General features: G+C 43.4%; 1 protein-coding gene across 7 annotated transcripts in view; it reads left to right on the top strand.

Moving 5' to 3' along the window:
- The window catches only part of map7d3 (MAP7 domain containing 3), a 90,234-nt gene that overhangs the window by 31,503 nt on the left and 38,220 nt on the right, over nucleotides 1-20,511 (top strand). For all 7 annotated transcript variants that reach the window (XM_080187782.1, XM_080187779.1, XM_080187781.1 and 4 more), the window contains exons 3-5: nucleotides 42-122; nucleotides 12,057-12,220; nucleotides 16,725-16,839. In XM_080187782.1, the coding sequence (XP_080043908.1) occupies nucleotides 42-122; nucleotides 12,057-12,220; nucleotides 16,725-16,839 (360 nt within the window). The remainder of the gene's footprint in view (nucleotides 1-41; nucleotides 123-12,056; nucleotides 12,221-16,724; nucleotides 16,840-20,511) is intronic.

The following is a 20,511-nucleotide window of genomic DNA, read 5'->3' as shown; positions in this document are numbered from 1 at the left end:
TATCATTACTGTTCATTAACATGATGTGATTTCTCGATCAGTAATAGATGGCTCCACTTTAAAGACTGTGGAAAGACAGAGACTAGCCAAGGAACGGCGAGAAGAAAGAGAAAAGGAAATGGGTAAGTGAGAATCCCAGCTTTCACAGTAGGAGCACCGTGGTGGGGGTGGCACAGGAAGGAGCATGGGAGGGTGGCACAGGAAGGAGCACGGGAGGGTGGCACAGGAAGGAGCACGGGAGGGTGGCACAGGAACGAGCACGGGAGGGTGGCACAGGAAGGAGAACGGGAGGGTGGCACAGGAAGGAGAACGGGAGGGTGGCACAGGAAGGAGAACGGGAGGGTGGCACAGGAAGGAGAACGGGAGGGTGGCACAGGAAGGAGAACGGGAGGGGGGCACAGGAAGGAGCACGGGAGGGGGGCACAGGAAGGAGCACGGGAGGGGGGCACAGTAAGGAGCACGGGAGGGTGGCACAGGAAGGAACACGGGAGGGTGGCACAGGAAGGAGCACGGGAGGGTGGCACAGGAAGGAGCACGGGAGGGTGGCACAGGAAGGAGCACGGGAGGGTGGCACAGGAAGGAGCACGGGAGGGTGGCACAGGAAGGAGCACGGGAGGGTGGCACAGGAAGGAGCACGGGAGGGGGGCAAGAAGAACCATTGTGAGCATGGCAAGGGGGAACATCTGGGTTGCTAAACGGGTGAATATTTATTGGATTAGGCAGAAGACGACAATTCTGAAAGTTCACAACTGTTTTATTGTGATACGATAATTCAGACTCCATTCTTCCCTTCTGGATCCTTTCCCTGTTGCAAGTTCTAAGTATTATTTGAATTTAAATTCTAATTGTGTTAATTTGAGACTTTTAACCATTTAACAACTGGAGACAGTTTGGTGATGTAATTCAGGGAATCTTTAAGTTGTAGATTCATACCTGTTAAAGACAGGGCAGAATTGGGAAGGGTATTGCAACTCTTGCTTTCCAGTTCAGCCATTGGCACAAGTTAACACTCAATCTCTATTCGCTCTCTGTAACTTCCGCTACCACTGGACAATAGGTACTTGCTGCGCAACTTGCTCAGTGAAAGCTTCTGCTTGTTAACTCATTTGATGGTGTTATTTTATTCTAACTCAGACAAACCTAATCCTTAATTAGCTTAAGGTGTGCATGTTCAGTTGCTGATTGGTTTCTCGAGGATGATGGTCATCACTTGATGTTATTTCGCATTGACTCCTGACTGGCCCCTCTAAGATTTTAATTAGTTATATGACCTTCCTTTTTTTCCCTCCCTCTCTCTGTCTCTCTCTCTCTCTGTTCCCCCCCACCCCTCCATTAAAGTTTTCTGGCATTGTACTACTTGTTAAAAGAATGTTACGTGATGTCATGAAATCCCTACAGTGCAGAGGAGGCTATTTGGCTGAGAGTCTGCACCGACTCTCTGACAGTGTTCTTAACCAGGCCCCCTCCCCTGCACCATACATTCACCATGGCCAATCCATCTAACTGCCGCATCTTTGGACTGTTGGAGGAAACCAGAGCACCCAGAGGAAACCCACGCAGACACAGGGAGAATGTGCAAACTCCACACAGACTTGGTATCTTGAACTCATACCTCAGACTTAATTGGTATTTAATAAAGATCCCAATCAATGACTCTGTTTTGTACAGGTTATTTGGAGGTTATATTACTTCTCTCTCTGATATCTTGGAATGATTTGCTTTACTTGTAAAGGATAGAGTGGTGAAGTTGTTTATAACTTTAAAGGTAATAAAGAAGTTTATAAAGTGCTAATGTAAGATATATATGGAATATAAGTGAGAACGGTTTGAATGACTGCTTTTACTTGAGATATAAGGTAATGCAATGTCTGGGAACATGGGCTTATTGCTCCAATGTCGAATTGATGTAGAACTTCTACAACTACTTTGCCATGGTATGTTTACGTTGTATCTGTCAGTACTTAGTAAAGGTCAGTTAAAGATCCAGAATAGTCTGACAAAGCAAAACAGTTACAGAAATTACTCAGTCTGTATAAAATACATATCAATGCTCGAGATCAGTGTGCCAAATAAAATACAGCATATTAACAGATTAAAATCAAGAGAACAGTCGTGTTACAAAAGTTAGTTACGTAACTCTAAACTTAGAAACACAAAGTATGAAGTTAAATCGCTCTAATTTATTGCACAAGGCTGGATGCTGGTCTCCTTTGCACAATAAGACTTTGAGTTTAGAGAACAGAAGTGATTATTTTAATTGTGAGGCAGGTGGATGGCTCCACACCAGTAACTGTTCAACTTTGACATCTTGTATCACTGTCTTAAGGCAGTATGTCCGTCCTTTCTTGTCAATTTTAGACTGTGGTGCTAAAACCAATCCACGTGTCCCAGAATTCAGCATAAACCATATTGGATTAACATACTTTGAATATTTGACTAATGCCACAATTAAACTACAGAGTTTCGGCAGGATATAGACTGGTTGGAGACTTGGGCAGGGAAATGGCGGATGGAGTTTAATCCGGACAATTGTGAGGTAATGCATTTTGAAAGGTCCAGTGCATGTAGGAATTATCCAATAAATGATAAAATCCTTAGGATTATTAAGAGAGATCTGGGCATACATGTCCACCAATCACTGAAAGTGACAGCGCAGGTGGATAAAATGGTCAAGAAGGCATATGGCATGCTTTCCTTCATCAGTTGGGGCATTGAGTTTAAAAATTGGCAGGTCATGTTGCAGCTGTACAAAACCTTCGTTAAGCCTCATTTGGAATATTATGGTAAAATTCTGGTCGCTATACTACCAGAAGGATCTGGAGAGGGTACAGAAAAGATTTACCAGGATGTTGCCTGGTTTGGAGGGTATTAGCTGTGAGGAGAGGTCGGATAACTCAGTTCGTTCTCACTGGAATGATGGAGGTTGAGGGTGACCTGATAGAGGTCTACAAGATTGAGGGGCATGGGCAAAGTGGATTATCAGATGCTCTTTAGTAGGATAGAAGAGTCAAGTACCAGGGGACATAGGTTTAAGATGTGTGTGGAAAGAGGAGATGTGTGAGACAAGTTTTTTACACAGAGGTTGGTGAATGTCTGGAAGGCACTGCCCGGGGAGCTGGTAGGAGCAGGTACGATTGTGGCATTTAAGGGGCAACTAGATGAATAGGATGGGAATGGAAGGATACGGACTCTAAGCGCGTATGGTTTTAGTTTAGATAGGCATCATGATTGGTGCAGGCTTGGAGAGCTAAAGGACCTGTTCCTGTGCTGTGCTGTTCTTTGTTCTTAATTGTAAATAATTATTGAAATCAAACTGTCTTTACTAGATATAGCTCTTGGGGCTAAAGTGATCAAAGGGATATGGGAGTAAGGCGGGACCAGGATATTGAATTTGATATTGGCATGACCAAAATGAATGGTGGAGCAGGTTTGAAGGGCTGAGTGGCCTACTCCTGCTTCTAGCTTCGATGTTTCTATGTGCTGCACTGATCAGAAACAACTCCTTAACCGAGGGAAACTTGCTTTAAAATGCAAGTTTCAATGAACATTAACTGCTCTCTGTTCACCAAAGCATGACCTTGGCAAACTGCATTTTTAACACTGACAGAGCTTTTCTTTAAAACAAAACAATTTATACAAAAGATATATGTATAATTACAGAACAAAATAATTTCAAACTCTGCTGCTACACAGTGAGACATCCATAGAATCGTAGAACATTACAGCATAGAAACAGGACTTTTGGCCCTTCTTGGCTGTGCGGAACCATTTTTCTGCTGAGTCCCACTGACCTGCACCTGGACCATATCCCTCCACACTCCTCTCATCCATGTACCTGCCCACGTTTTTCTTAAATGTTAAAAGTGAACCCACATTTACCACTTCATCTGGCAGCTCATTCCACACTCCCACCACTCTTGTGTGAAGAAGCCTCCCCTAATATTCCCTTTAAACCTTTCCCCCTTCACCCTTAACCCATATCCTCTAGTTTTTTTCTCCCCTAGCCTCAGCGGAAAAAGCCTGCTTGCATTCACTCTATCTGTACCCACCATAATTTTATACACCTCTATCAAATCTCCCCTCATTCTTCAACTCTCCAGGGAACAAAGTCCTAACTTATTCAACCTTTCTCTGTAACTCAGTTTCTCAAGTCCTGGCAACATCCTTGTAAACCTTCTCTGCATTCTTTCAGCCTTATTAATATCCTCCCTGTAATTAGGTGACCAAAACGGCACACACTACTTTAAATTCATCCTCACCAATGTCTTATCCTTCTTCTAGAACCTTTAACAATTTTCCTGTAGAGGCATTCCTCTCATAAAACAATCTGATAGTTGACCAGTATCTACCCACATCAGCTGAGAGATTTATTTTCTCTCCAACATGTTTTTTAAACTGGCTTTGTCTACAACAAGTCTTTCCTCATTTACTCTTTTGTAGAATGTACATTATCCAGAAAGATTCCAAGATGGCACCAGAGTGAGGCGAACTTCTTGCGAACTGCACCCAGCATACCCTCTAATTCTATCTTTTTCTCTCATTCTATGCTTCTAAAACTCTATTCTCTTTTAAATTTTTTCTCAACAACTTAACTGTGACTAACACTGTATTCTGCACTCTGTCCTCTCCTCCTTTATGTATGTATGCTTTGTGTAGTGCACGAGAAACAATACATTTCACTATATACTAATAGATGTGACAATATCAAATCAAAGATGGGTTATCTGTGTAACATTAGGATGGGGGATAGGATTAAAAAGTTTGCGGATGATACAAAGATTGGATTGGTGGTTAACTGTGAGGTTGTGTGAGTTGGGCTATATGAAGATGTAGATGGAATGGTCAGATAGGCAGTTAACTGGCAGATAGAATTTAACCCTGAAAGGTATGAGGTTATATACTTTGGAAGTATTCAATGAATGGCACGACACTACGAAGTTCTGTGGAACAAAGGGATCTTGGCGTGTTTGTTCACAGATCTCTGATGGTGGAAGGGCTTGTTGGTAGGGTGTTGAAAAAGGCATATGGGACATTTGCAAAGAACAAAGAAAATTACAGCACAGGAACAGGCCCTTCGGCCCTTCAAGCCTGCACCGACTACGCTGCGCAACTGAACTAAAACCCCCTACCCTTCTGGGGACTATATCCCTCTACTCCCATCCTATTCATGTACTTGCCCAGACGCCCCTTAATAGTCACTATCGTATCTGCTTCCATTACCTCCCCCAGCAGTGAATTCCAGGCACCCGTCATCCTTTGTGGAAAAAAAAACTTGCCTCATACATCCCCTCTAAACTTTGCCCCTCGCACCTTAAGCCTATGCCCCTGAGTAATTGACTCTTCCACCCTGGAAAAAGCTTCTGATTATCCCCTCTATCTGTGCCCCTCATAAGCTTGTAGACTTCAATCAGGTTGCCCCTCAACTTCCGTCATTCCAGTGAGAACAAACCAAGTTTCTCCAGCCTCTCCTTATAGCTAATGCTATCCGTACCAGGCAACATCCTGGTAAGTCCTTTCTGTACCCTCTGCAAAGCTTTCACATCCTTCTGGTAGTATGGCGACCAGAATTGAACACTATTCCAAGTGCGGCCTAACTAAGGTTCTATAAAGCTGCAACATATCTTACTAATTTTTAAACTCAATGCCTGACCGATGAAGACAAGCATGCCGTATGCCTTCTTGACTACCTTCTTCACCTGCGTTGCCACTTTGAGTGACCTGTGCACCCAGATCCCTCTGCCTATCAATACTCTTAAGAATTCTGCAATTTCTGTACATTTGTCCTCTGGATTATATCTTACGTTTGTACGGATTAAACGCCATCTGCCATCTCTCCGCCCAAGTCTCCAACAACCTATATCCTGCTGTATCCTCTGGTCCTTATCGCTATCTGCAAATCCACCAATCTTTGTGTTGTCTGCAAACTTACTGATCAAACCAGTTGCATTTTCCTCCAAATCATTTATATGTATATATTACAAACAGCAAAGGTCCCAGCACTGATCCCTGCGGAATGCCACTTGTTACAGCCCTCCATTCAGAAATGTACCCTTCCACTGCTACCCCCTGTCCTCTATGACTGAGTAAGAAGTCTCACGACACCAGGTTAAAGTCCAACAGGTTTATTTGGTAGCAAAAACCACTAGCTTTTGGAGTGCTGCCCCTTCATCAGGTGAGTGGGAGTTCTGTTCACTTCTGTGACTGAGCCAGTTCTGTATCCATCTTGCCAGCTCACCTATGGTCCTGTCAAGGGGAGATACGAAGAAGTCAGGAAGTTACTTGGACAAATAAACTGGAAGGAGGCGTTCTTAGGGAAAAGTACCGAAGGAAGGTGGCAGATATTCAAGGAATGTGTGTCTGGAGCTCTGAATGACAACGTTCCGATGAGACGAGGGGGTTTTGGTGGGTCGAGGGAACCGTGGTGCACAAAGGATGTGTTGAACCTAGTCAGGAAGAAAAGGAAGGTGTACAAGAGGTTCAGGGAATTAGGAGATGTTAAAGATCTTGAGGAGTATAAGGACTGTAGGAGGGAACTTAAAAGGGAAATTAGGAGAGCCAGAAGGGGTCATGAGAAGACCTTGGCGAGTAAGATTAAGGAGAATCCCAAGGCCTTCTATAAATATGTGAAAGGTAAAAGGATAAGAAGAGAAGGGATAGGACCGATAAAAGGTGAGGGGGGAAAGGTTTGTGTGGAACCAGAAGAAATGGCGGAGGTGCTTAACGAGTACTTCGCCTCAGTATTCACGGTGGAAGCCGATCTGGGAGATTTTGTTATGGATTTGCAGCAGATGGAAAGGATTGAGTACGTGAATATTAAGGAGGAGGATGTGTTGGAACTTTTGAATTCTATCAAGGTAGATAAGTCGCCGGGACCAGATGGGATGTACCCCAGGATACTGTGGGAGGCGAGGGAAGAGATTGCAGAGCCCCTGGCGATGATCTTTGCGTCGTCAATGGAGACGGGAGAGGTTCCAGAGGATTGGAGGATTGCGGATGTAGTTCCTATTTTTAAGAAAGGGAACAGAGATAGCCCGGGAAATTACCGACCGGTGAGTCTGACCTCAGTGGTTGGTAAGCTGATGGAGAGGCTTCTGAGGGACAAGATTTACGAACATTTGGAGAGGTTTGACATGATCAGGAATAGTCAGCATGGATTTGTCAAGGGCAGGTCGTGCCTTACAAGCCTAGTTGAGTTCTTCGATAATGTGACTGAACACATTGACGAAGGAAGTGCCGTGGACGTAGTGTACATGGACTTCAGCAAGGCGTTTGATAAGGTCCCCCATGCAAGACTTCTTGAGAAGGTGAGAGGGCATGGGATCCAAGGGCCTTTGGCCTTGTGGATCCAGAACTGGCTTGACTGCAGAAGGCAGAGAGTGGTTGTGGATGGGGCTTTTTCTGAATGGAGGTCAGTCACCAGCGGAGTGCCTCAAGGATCTGTTCTGGGACCCTTGTTGTTTGTCATTTTCATAAATGACCTGGATGAGGAAGTGGAGGGATGGGTAAGTAAGTTCGCTGATGACACGAAGGTCGGTGGTGTTGTGGATGATCTGGAAGGATGGCAAAAGTTGCAGCAGGACATAGATAGGATGCAGGACTGGGCGGAGAAGTGGCAGATGGACTTCAACGCGGATAAATGTGTTGTCGTCCATTTTGGCAGAACCAACGGGATGAACGAGTACACTATTAAGGGCAGAAGTCTGAGTAGTGTTGAGGAGCAGAAGGATCTTGGGGTCCGGGTCCACAGGACTCTTAAATCGGCCTCGCAGGTGGAGGAGGTGGTCAAGAAGGCGTATGGTGTACTGGCCTTCATTAATCGAGGGATTGAGTTTAGGAGTCGGGAGGTAGTGCTGGAACTTTATAAGACCCTTGTCAGGCCTCATTTGGAGTATTGTGCGCAGTTCTGGTCGCCTCACTATAGGAAAGATGTAGAAGCTATTGAAAGGGTGCAGAGGAGATTTACAAGGATGTTGCCTGGACTGGGAGGCATGCCTTATGAAGTTAGGTTGAGGGAGCTGGGACTCTTTTCCCTGGAGAGACGAAGGTTGAGAGGCGACCTGATAGAAGTTTACAAAATGTTGAGAGGAATAGATAGGGTGGACTCTCAGAGGCTATTTCCCCGGTTTGAAATGGTCGCTACGAGAGGACACAGATTTAAGGTGCGGGGAGGGAGGTTCAGAAGTGATGTTAGGGGTAAGTTTTTCACTCAGAGGGTGGTGAGTGAATGGAATCGGCTGCCGTCAGTGGTGGTGGAGGCGAACTCGCTGGGGTCTTTTAAAAGACTTCTGGATGAGTATATGGGGTTTAATGAGATTGAGGGTTATAGATAGGTCTGTAGGTTGGTAGGTGATGTGGTCGGCGCAACTTGTGGGCCGAAGGGCCTGTTTGTGCTGTAGTGTTCTATGTTCTATGTTCTATGTTAACATCACCTTCTGTACCCGTCTGCCATGAGGGGCCTTGTCAAAGGCCTTACTGAAGTTCATTTAGACAACATCCACTGCCCTACACTCATCAATCATCTTCATCACTTCCTCTCAAAATTCAGTCAAGTTAGTGAGACACAACCTCCCTGTCACAACACCATGCTGCCTCTTGCTAATGCATCCATTTATTTCCAATTGGGAATAAATTCTGTCTCGAAGAATCCTCTCCAATAATTTCCCTATTACTGATAGAAGGCTCATTGGCCTGTAAATACTTGGATTATTCTTGTTACCCTTCTTAAACAAAGAAACAACATTGGCTATTCTCCAATCCTCTGGGACCTCCCAGTAGCCAGTGAGGATGCAAAGATTTCTGTCATGGTCCCAGCAATTTCCTCCCTTGTCTCTCTCAGTATTGTGGGGTATATGCCATCAGGCTCTGGGGACCTGTCTACCTTAATGTTTCTCGAGAACCCCAATACCACCTCCTATTTGCTCTCAACGTGACCCGACCAACTTCCCCAGATTCATCATCCACCAAGTCCTTTTATAATCTATGCTTCGATTGCCTCCTTCAATTGAAGCATAGATTACAAAAGCAGAGAGATCACTTTAGAGTTGTTTAGACTTGGGTGAGGTTGCAGCTAGAGTACTGTGTGCAGTTTTGGTTGCCACATTATAGGAAGGATGTGATTGCATTAGAGGAGGTGTAGAGGAGAATTCGCCTGATGCTACATAGGATGGAACATTTAAGTTATGAAGAGAAGTTGGATAAGCTTGGGTTGTTTTTGTTGGCGCAGAGAAGACTGAGGGGTGCCCTGATTGAGGTGTAGATTATGTGGGTATTGGGCAGAGTGGATAAGGAACAGCTGATCCCCTTCATTGAAGGGTCAGTCAAAAAAGGGGCATAGGTTCAGGCTGAGGGGCAGGAGGTTCAGGTTCTTTTTACCCAGAATATGGTGATGGTCTGGAATGCGTTGGCTGGGAGAGCGATAGAGGCGAGTTGCCTCACATCCTTTATAGACTAACTGGATGAGCACTTGACATGTCATAACATTTGGGGCTGTGGGCCAAGTGCTAATAGATGAGATTAGGTGGGAGTTCAGGTGTTTCTTGAGCGCTGGTGCAGACTTGATGGGCCAAAGGGCCTCCTCTGCACTGTGTGATTCTGCAATTCATTCTGTTGGTATTGTTGTTTCAGTCTTTTTCTTTCATACTGTATTTCTTTCAAAACTTAGACAAATAGAACGTCACATCAGTGACAGGCAGAGTTTTAACAGTATGTGTACTCTTCACACTGCTTATTCTCTTTGCCTCTCATGCTGGGATCTCCCATTCTTTCTCACAATAGCATAAATGTTCTTGCACTGCAAAATCCATTGGCAAGGTTTGCATGTGAGGCCTCACTAAAAATGATTTTTCTGATGTTAAAGGGATCACCCAGACTTGGAAACTTCAGCATACACTTCTTATTTTTAATTTTTTTTAAGTTTCATCTGCTCTCAAGATGCCATGAATAATCTGAAGGTGAAAATCAAGACAAAGGTCCAGCACATCAAAACTTGTATCAGGTCTTATAATCGATGATCTGAGCAGCAAACAAGAGTCCACAGCATGGATCAAGTGATAAGACATTACTTAGCCCTTTGACTTGAGCAATGACATAATCCAGGAGGTGCCATTGCTTTGATCTAGAATGCCCTGTGTGGTTTTGTATTTATCCTTCCAGTGGAAGAAGGTGGCAGAACAGACTCGATGGGCCAAATGTCCTATTTCTGTTCCTACGTCTGATGGTAACAAGGACATGTTCAGCACATTTTGTCAACAGGAAGACATCATTTGCATGAGTTTTTTCCACCCCATTTTCTCAATGGTTTCTCTGCAGACATTGGAATCATGGCCAGCCTGGCATTAATGAGCCCAGAAAAATGATCTTTCCTTCATTTAGTATGTCAGTAAGGATGTCGTCAAGGCTAGAATAGAACTTAACATTTCATCAAAGTCAAGGGAATAAATGTTGGTGATGTTGATGTATTGGTTATGGCTGAGCTGTTGATTAAAGTGTCATTGAGTTGTTAAACCTTTGGAGAGTTCCAGCAGTGCACCCAAGATCTGATTCCAAATAACAAAGTCCGACTGCGTGGACTTGAGGATCACTGCCAGCCTTTCCTTAAGGAGGATGGTGTATCTTCATTTGTTCTTTCAGCTGCCCCTCCCTAAGAAGGTGGTCTCGAAGGAGGCTCATGTGGTAGGATTGTAGTTCTTCTCTATGGACGGTCACCCTGACATTCCAGATTGCGATGTGGGAATGCCGGCGTTGGACTGGCGTAAACACAGTAAAAAGTCTGACAATTCCAAATTGCACTTATGCCCTTGACTTTGATGAAATGTTAAGTTCTATTCTAGCCTTGACGACATCCTTACTGACATACTAAATGAAGGAAAGATCATTCTTCTGGGCTCATTAATGCCAGGTTGGCCATGATTCCAATGTCTGCAGAGAAACCATTGAGAAAATGGGGTGGAAAAAACTCATGCAAATGATGTCTTCCTGTTGACAAAATGTGCTGAACATGTCCTTGTTACCATCAGACGTAGGAACAGAAATAGGCCATTTGGCCCATCGAGTCTGTTCTGCCACCTTCTTCCACTGGAAGGATAAATACAAAACCACACAGGGTGTGATTCCCCGGCCAGGACAAAGTGGCACAACCTCATTTTAAGACCCCCTCCCCATTTGGGGTGAGCAAAAGATATGCTGACGAGGGCAGCTCAGTTAGAGGTGCTGATGCCCAAGACCCCTATACAGGTGCCCAACAAGCTTCATGCATCTGTTATACAGATTCCTGATTGGGGACTTCCAGCTTCACAGCCCTCCCCGTCACCAATTCTGTATCGCTACAGGCAAACGGACCCTGGCAGCAGCCTGTGAATGATTTTGTTTAATATGGGGACCGTAGGGCACCATTGATGTCCGCAGGATCTCGATAGGTTGGTGGTTAGAATTTGTTATGTCAAACTGCAATAACTGGGACCACCAAAGCAGTCTTCCATCTTCACCATACCAAGGTGACAATGTTCGGGGGGGTACACTCAACAACCTGTGCTCAGTGAATTGTATTGACTTCATGACAACAATGTGTTAATTTTAAAATTCCCATTCTTATTTTCAGTTCCTGTCATGACTTCACTCCTACTTGCCCCTCCCTCTCCCCATCCTCCTTCAGCTACACAACTCTCAGAGATCTCTCTGCTCTTCCAATTCTGACATTTTGTGCATCCCTGATTATAATCACCACCATCCTTGCCTTCAACTGTTTGGTCCTAAACTGGAGAATACCCTCCCTAAATCTCTGTGCCTCCGTCTTCTTGAAGACATTCCTTAAAACCTACTATTTTGATCAAGATTTTGGTCATCTGACCTCATCTCTCCATATATGGCTTGGTGACAGTTTTGTTTTTAATAGCACTCCTGGAGGATCTTGGGGACATTTAATATGTTTCAGTCCTGAGTAGAGGAGTTCAGAGATGAATGGATGGGGTTATCAGTATAACATGTAGAACAATGAAAGGATCTTGTTAGTAATGATGTCGCACTAATATTTTTTCATTTCTTTGTGTTTTTACTATCAGCTGCTAGAGAATTTCAGTTACTAGAAAAAGAAAAGAAAGCACGGCTTCAGTATGAGAAACAAGTGGAAGAACGTCAGAGGAAGCTGGAAGAACAAAAGCAGAAGGAGCAGCAGAAGAGAGTTGCAGTGGAAGAGAAACGGAAACAGAAACAGGAGGAGGAGAAGGTCAGTTAGTGTCATATCTCACAGACTGTCCAATCTGTGGCTGAGGATCTTGAGATTCCTCTGCTATAAAACATTAGTTATAACGAATCCTTCAAAAATAGACTAAATGTTTAATTAAATCACTAATTCATACATGGTCATGGGCGTTACTGGCAAGGCCATCGTTTATTGTCCATCTCCAATTGTGAATATTGATGATAAACTGCCACCTTGAATTGCTGGAGCTGAGAGGGTTACTCGGCCATTTCAGAGGCAGTTAAGAGTTAACCACATTGTTGTGGCTCTGGAGCGACATGTAGGCCAGACCAGGTAAGGACGGCAGATTTCCTTCCCTAAAGGAAACCCACATGAGTTTTAGAACATAGAACATTACAGCGCAGAACAGGCCCTTCGGCCCACGATGTTGCGCCGACCAGTTAAAAAACAATGACCCTCTAACCTAAACCAATCCCTTTTCATCCATAAACCTATCCACGGATCTCTGTTGTTTTCACAACAATCCTCTCCCCTGGAGATTTATTGAATTAATGGCCTGAATTAACTCCAGCTACCTTGCTAGGATGTAACCTCACGTCGCTGAATTATTAGTCTGGTAACAGAACAGTTGTGCTACCCTACGCCTCATTGCACATGCCTTTAACAGTAACTTATTTCCAGAGAGTTAAGAGCTTTTGTATATTGTTGCTAACAGAAACAGGCAGCACAGTGGTTGGTACTGCTGCCTCACTGTGCCAGTTACCCGGGTTCGATTCCCAGTTTGTGTCACTGTCTGTGCGGAGTTTGCACGTTCTTTCTGTTCTGTGTGGGTTTCCTCTGGGTGCTCCAGTTTCCTCCCACAGTACGAAAGATGTGCTGGTTAGGTGGATTGGCCATGCTAAATTCTCCGTCGATGTACCTGAACAGGCGTTGCAGTGTGGTGATTCAGGGATTTTCGCAGTAACTTCTTTGTAGTGTTAATAAAAGCCTATGTTGTGTTAATAAAAGCCTATGTTGTGATAAATTTTAAAAGGGTATAGAACATACCAGAGGACGCAGAGAAAACAGAAGCTAGTGAATTGTGCCCCTTCCCTGTGGCAGAGCCTGCCATACCAATGTAGAGCTTCTGACATCAAGTTGAGCGCCAATGCACAAACCATCGTCTTACGAGGGGGGAAGCTGCCATTAAATGCTTTGCCTGTATCGCAGCAGATTAGTCAGACTGTGCTAGGTGTGTGTGCAGGGTATGATATTGGACATTGTCAGCAATCGATGAAATAGAGAGAAGCTCAACCCAGCCTCCCCTCACAGCTTACTACATACCCACTAGGAAAACTGCATCTTCAAAGCCCTCAGTGAACTTTGAAACAGTAGGAAGTCTTACAACACCAGCTTAAAGTCCAATAGGTTTATTTGGTAGCATGAGCTTTCCTCACTGCCCCTACATCAGGTGAGTGGAGAGTTAGGTTCACAAGCAGGAAATATATAGATGCGCTACCAAATAAATCTGTTGGATTTTAACCTGTTGTTGTGAGACTTCTTACTGTGTCTACCCCAGTCCAACACTGGCACCTCCACATTATAACTTTAAGACTGACAGCTTCTACTAACCCTATGCTTACAATACAAGCTGGCATTACTAGTTTTCCCTCCTTGTGCCCCACTACCTGAGTTTAGTCATACATTATGTTCTCCAAATTTCCTTTTAAAAGGAGTAAACATGATGATGATTCAGCTTCCGATATTGAGACAGTAATCAATGCTTGTTGAATGATAACTCACAATGATGCTTGGCTGTAAGCAGCCACTTTGCTGCCCTGAACCGTTCTGAGGGAATGCTAACCATGACACGCACGCACACACACGCGCACACACTCCATAGATCCATCAATCCATAGATCAAGAATGTTCTGAGTTCCTTTCTGTTATGTTTTTCACCACTGATGCCAGAGTATGAACTGTAGATTGTGTATGCTGTATAAAGCCCACTGAGGGTGAGGGTCACTGCATGCCCTGGTTGATCTATTATTGACCTTCCTATTCAATGAAACATCAGGTCTACTTGTCACTTTCTCTTCCTTTATTTTCTGTGCTTGCCCTCCCTCTGAGTGACTGTCCCATTTCAGAGAACAAAGAAATAATGGCTGGAGACGGATGAAAGATAGACATTTACATTAGGGGTGCTTGTTTGAGTTAGGTTGCAATTTGCTGTCAAGATCGAGAGAGACCTTCATTTTATATCCACTTCCTGCTGTTTCTGCCAAGGCAGCAGAAAGTGTAGACCGAGTCAAAGGATGGGAGGCTGGTTTACGTGATGGATTGGGCTACATTCACAACCTTTTGTAGTTCCTTGCAATCTTGGGCAGAGCAGGAGCCATATCAAGCTATTATATAACCAGAAAGAATGCTTTCTATGGTGTATCTGTGAAAGTTGGTGAGAGTCGTAGCTGACATACCAAATTTCCTTAGTCTTCTGAGAAAATAGAGGGTTGTGGGCTTTCTTAACTATAGTGTCGGCATGGGGGGAATCAGGACAGGTTGTTGGTGATCTAGACACCTAAAAACTTGCAGCTTTTTACTTCGTCCCCATTGATGTAGACTGGAGCATATTTTCTTTACACTTCCTGAAGTTGATGACGATCTCCTTTGTCTTGTTGACATTGAGGGACAGATTATTGCTGCCGCACCAGTTCACCAGATTCTCTATCTCATTCCTGTACTCTGTCTCATCATTGTTTGAGATCCAACCCACTACAGTAGTGTCGTCAGCAAACTTGAAAATCGAATTGGAGGGGAATTTGGCCGCGCAATCTTAAGTGTATAAGGAGTATAGTAGGGAACTGAGGACACAGCCTGGTGGGGTACTGGTGTTGAGAATGATTGTGGAGGAGGTACTGTTGCCTATCCTTACTGATTGTGGTCTGAGAGTTAGGAAGTTCAGAATCCAGTCGCAGAAGGAGGTGTTGAGGCCCACGCCACGGAGTTTGGAGATGATTTTTTGGGAATGATAGTGTTGAAGGCTGAGGTATAATCAACAAATAGGAGTCTGACGTAGGTGCCCTTGTTATCTAGGTGTTCCAGGATTGAGTGCAAGGCCAGGGAGATGGCATCTGCTGTGGACCTGTTGTGGCAGTAGACAAACTGTAGTGGATCCAGATAGTCCAGGAGGCTGGATTTGATTTGTGCCATGACTAACTTTTCAAAGCAGTTCATAATGATGGACATCAGAGCCACCGACCAGTAGTCATTAAGGCACTCTGCTTGGTTTTTCTTAGGTACCGGAATGATGGTCGTCTTCTTGAAGCAGATGCTGCTAGACCTGCTGAGTATTTCCTGTGTTTAACTTGGATTTCCATCATCCACAGCATTTTGCTTTTGGATGTTGTGTGGACCAGTATAAATTGTTCATTACCAAAGAACAGATACTACTATGAGAGCATTTGTCTAATGCAAGTCATGTTATAACACTGAGAAAAAACATACATCTCTTATACAACATCTTCCTTGTGTTAATGATGTACCATTCCTGTAATATATTTAAGAGAGATAACTGTCTGCCCAAAGTAGTGATGAAATGTCCCTGCATGACCTTAGCTTGAAATCTGCCTTTAACCCTGTGATCAGTTCGAGCCCACCAAATGAAGATAGCACTGCTAGAAGTCCCAGTAATGAAAAAGACAAGGTAATGTATTTTGGGGCTTTTGTTGATCTCTGGAACACATTTTTTAATTTCCTGAAATTTGTGAATGATGATATTTCTGGTGAGTTTTACTTTGGGATCGAACGTTGTTTTTAGTTTAAGATCTGAGAATAGTCACTAAAGTTTTAAAGCTGTCTCCTTTTATTTTGAACTTCTGTTTAAATGAATTGGGTGTAATTTCAGGTATACCTACAGAAAGTAAAGCCTATCAATAAAGCCATTCTGCAAGGTGGAGTCTACAGTGGCCTCAATCTAAATACAGAGCACCTCTCTTACAATCCAAGAGTGGTATATCTTTTGTATAGGGAGGACGCTCTTTGTCGAGGAGATGTTTGTTATTTCTCATTGCTGTATTTGACTTTTAGTGAACAAATTGTATCACCGTGTCCTAATTTCCAAATTCCAGTCTGCTTCTACTAATTTACTGTTTTCTTGATTTTGTAGCATTTAATGATGTGTGCTGAGTATAGACATTCCCTCAGTGACTTCAGGTACTTCTGTGGGAGGTGGGGTGGGGGAGCGTAGGCAAGCAAATAGCAGCACCTTCCAGAGCTCACCTTAGCCTGTATTCCAAAGGATGAAAGGTAGAAACCCTAATGTTATCAAAATGTTCTTTAAATTAATATACAGCAACAGAAACAACGTATTGGAAAGTGAAAAGTGCAAAGGTGCTCCTGGGCAAGTGAAAATCTCTGAAACATCTGTGCAATTTGGATGTGACTTAATTGCTTTCAAAATAACTTCAAATAATTGAAAGAAGAAATAGGGTTTCAGTTTCTCAGCTAGTGCACCTTTAATTCTGTTTCCCTATTTTTGGTACGGAGGTAGGTGCACTATGAAGCTGTGATGAGGCGTACCTTAGAACGGAGCCAGCGCTTGGAACAGAGGCAAAAAAGATGGTCCTGGGGAGGAGCTTCAGCAAATGAAAAGGAAAGCTCAAATGGTAAGTGCCACTTAGCCACACTCGCTCAGAATCTGCTGTCTCTGCCGGTTGTGCCAATAACTTCATGGTTTTGAGACATAAGTGGAATATTTGATTAGTAATGGAAAATGTATGAATTTAAGTCACAAAGTGTTTATCACTCATGCACCCGTCTTTAATGGAGTGGTTTTGCCCATTCTTGGCCCCAGTGAAATCCATCTTGATGAAATGAAAACTGCAAGCTCGGTTATTCTGCTCGAGTCGCCCCTCAATCTCATAAGTTAGAGGAAAACCTTTTCTCCCCCAGTGATAGGAAGATAAATGATGGCAAATTCCCTGTAAAGGAGAATTAAGGAAAGGGAAAATATTCACAGTCATTTAAGTTAAGAATGAGCAGTATTTTCTGAAATTTTGTCACCTCATGAAGACCAGAGATGAGGTATTATCCTCTAATTTCTAAAGAAAATTGCGCCAGTTCTTTCCTGACTGGGTACCAGTTGTATAAAACACTTCTGATTTTTTTGTGCATTCAGAATAATTACTGAAGTCACAAATGATCCTGGGTCGCTTGTCTCCTCTGACTCCATCCTTTGTCCTTCTACTATTATTTACCAAACTGCCCTTTAAGAACATCCACATATGTAGGGTCCAGTGATGCTTGACTCTATCCTTCTAAAGCTAGGTTTCTTGCATCATTCAGCTGTCTGTGTGATAAAGCGCTGCAGGATATTATCATAAACTCAATTCTTCTCAGTTTTCAAGGGCATCTACACAGTTTCGGTACTGACCCCATTGCCTTTCCTGGCTTGTCACTCAGCTGGGGCCTAATTATCTGAAACCACAATGTTCTATTTCACTTAGATTTTTAAGACTTTTCTTCCAACTTCCATTCCTCCAGTGCTGTTTACCAGATTCATACCTCTCCAAACACAAGCTGACACACAATTCCACGGTCTGAGTCTTGTTCCCCACCAGATTGACTCCAGGATCGTGGTTCTCATTTTCAAATTGCATTGTAGCCTTTGGGAAATTGTCCCCATTTGTATCTTGTAGCTCACTCCCTCCACCTCTGCTTACTATTGATTGTGGCCTAACCCTTCCAGAGCACACTGGAATGTTTTATCACATCAACCAAGGATGGGATCTCCACTTCTGCACATGCTTCTAAGTGGTGTTGCTAAAATGGTTACAAGACTCCTTGAAGTGATGTTTCTTAACGGCCTCTGCAAATAAAAAGAAAAATAAATTGTTCCATCAATGTATTTTATGTAAAAATGTTCAATAATTAGTAGCTTTCGTAATTCAAAACAGAGGTGGTTCATTTTGATTGGGCCATTGTGATTTGGAGGGGCCCAAGACGAAAGCTGGTTAAATCATTAAATAAAATGTTGCTGAAATCCCTTTCACTCCATCAGGCGGCCATGCACCCTTGCTGCATGCTGGCACACTGCTTCAGCAAAGCAAAAAATATCTGTGGGAATCAGTTGCCAGTTGTAATGCCGACCTGTTTTGAAGATGTATTCAGAAAGATATTCTACTCATCAATGTTCAATTGTGTCAGGCTTCAGAACAGTATCTATCACTGAGCAAGTGTATGGGAAATGTAGTGCAAGTACACAAGGTGTTGGGAGGAGTCTTTTACAGATATTAATGAAAAATAATTCATCAGAATAGTGTGGGGAGAGACTAAACACGAGAAGTAGAAGATTGCTCATTACTGATGGGACAGAGTTGTGGTGGGGATGGGGGAGGTGCAGGTGCATCCCTGTTTGAAGAGTAGAGGTAGTGAGTGAGTTGGAGCTGGGAGCTGAAGCAGGTTAAAGCAGTGGGGTGGGAGGAGAATTGTAAACAATTTTTGGACTTCAATGCTTTGAAGAGGGCTGGTGGGATGGGGGCCTTATTACTGCGCAATGAACTGTTATCATCCCCTCGTAACCGTCCAAAATAAATTCCTCTTCAAATTGACACGTGTTGTTTTAAGAAATGTGAACTATAACCAAGACTACAGTCATGGCAGGTATTAACTAAACACAATCCTTAGAGGGAACCTGTACTTCATCCCACAGAATGGGATGCACCCTTAGTCTAACTGGTAAAGCACATTTTACAGGTATATTTTGCACTGTCCTTTACATAGATCTAAAGTGATTCTTATCTCCTGAAGGTTTATTCCTGTACTACTCTTTACTCAACCTGGTAACCTGCAGTCTTAGAACTGTCTTCCACAATGAAGTTTTCTTTCCCAGAGATTCTCCTCCTAGCCCAGGCCAGGTGACTCCTGCAGCCTTGTTTGAAACTCACAAATTTGTTCTTTTTAATCCTAATGATCTCCTGCCAGCTTTCTTACAGAGCAAACTTTTATTTGACCTCCAACTGTTCATTCACTCCCAGATCTGGGCAAACAGTGATATTCCAGGAAAGCCTGTAACCAGACATTTACAATAGCTTCATCTACATCCTTCCCCATGACAATGTGATGCACATGGGCCTTATATTAGATAGAAAGGCTAATTATCTTTGTGAGCCCTTCTCTCTTTCATTTTGGAAGTAAACATTTTGACTGTTTAAAACAGAACAGTTCACAATCTGTCATTCTCAACACTTTCTAATCATAGTCATAGAGGTTTACAGCATGGAAACAGGCCCTTTGGCCCAACTTGTCCATGCCGCCCTTTTTTTTAAAACCCCTAACCAAATCCCAATTGCCCGCATTTGAACTATATCCCTCTATACCCATCGTACCCATGTAACTACCTAAATGCTTTCTAAAGCTAAAGTTGTATCTGTCTCTACTACTTCACTGGCAGCTTGTTCTAGACACTCACCCCCCCCCCCACTGTGTGAAAAAATTGCCTGTCTGGACACTTTTGTATCTCTCTCCTCTCACCTTAAACTATGCCCTCTAGTTTTAGACTCCCCTATCTTTGGGAAAAGGTATTGACTATCTACCTTGTCTATGCTCCTCATTATTTTATAGGCTTCTATAAGGTCACCCCTCAGCCTCCTGCGCTCCAGAGAAAAAAGCCCCAGTCTATTCAGCCTCTCTTTCTAACGCAATTCATCAAGGCCCGGTAGCATCCTTGTAAATTTTTTCTGCACTGTATCTAGTTTGATAATATCCTTTCTATTATAGAGTGACCAAAATTGCATACAGTATTCCAAGTGTGGTCTTACCAATGTCTTGAACAACTTTAACAAGACGTCCCAACTCCTGGAATCAGTGTTCTGACCGATGAAACCAAGCATGCAGAATGCCTTCTTCACCACTCTGTCCATCCGTGTCCACTTTCTGAAAGACTCCATTTCCATGCTAATACAAAGACATTGCCTTGCACCTTCATCTCAGTAAAACACTCTAAGCCTGCCTTTGATCTGGAATAATGAAATCTCCTCAGCCCATTGTTAGGTAGACTTCAGAACAGACCGCATGCCCTTCACCATTTTACCTTAAAGGCAAAGTCACAAAGCTTAACAGACTGATAAACCTTGTCATTATAACACACAAACAACTATCTTTGGCCGCCAGCTTAAAGCTACCACTGAGGGAACCTGAACTGCTTGGGATATGTTTGCGCTGCTGCCAAATTCAGCACGCATGGAGTTAATTCCCAGTATGAGAGAGAACTGAACAACTCTTACTAATTGTAGCTTCTCTAACACCAATACAGTGAAGTTATATTGATGCGGTTGAGG

Source organism: Carcharhinus amblyrhynchos, chromosome 4 (assembly GCF_965287045.1).
Source record: "Carcharhinus amblyrhynchos chromosome 4, sCarAmb.v2.hapA, whole genome shotgun sequence".
In the NCBI taxonomy this organism is placed as follows: Eukaryota; Metazoa; Chordata; class Chondrichthyes; order Carcharhiniformes; family Carcharhinidae; genus Carcharhinus; species Carcharhinus amblyrhynchos.
This window is presented reverse-complemented; position numbering and strand designations above follow the sequence as displayed.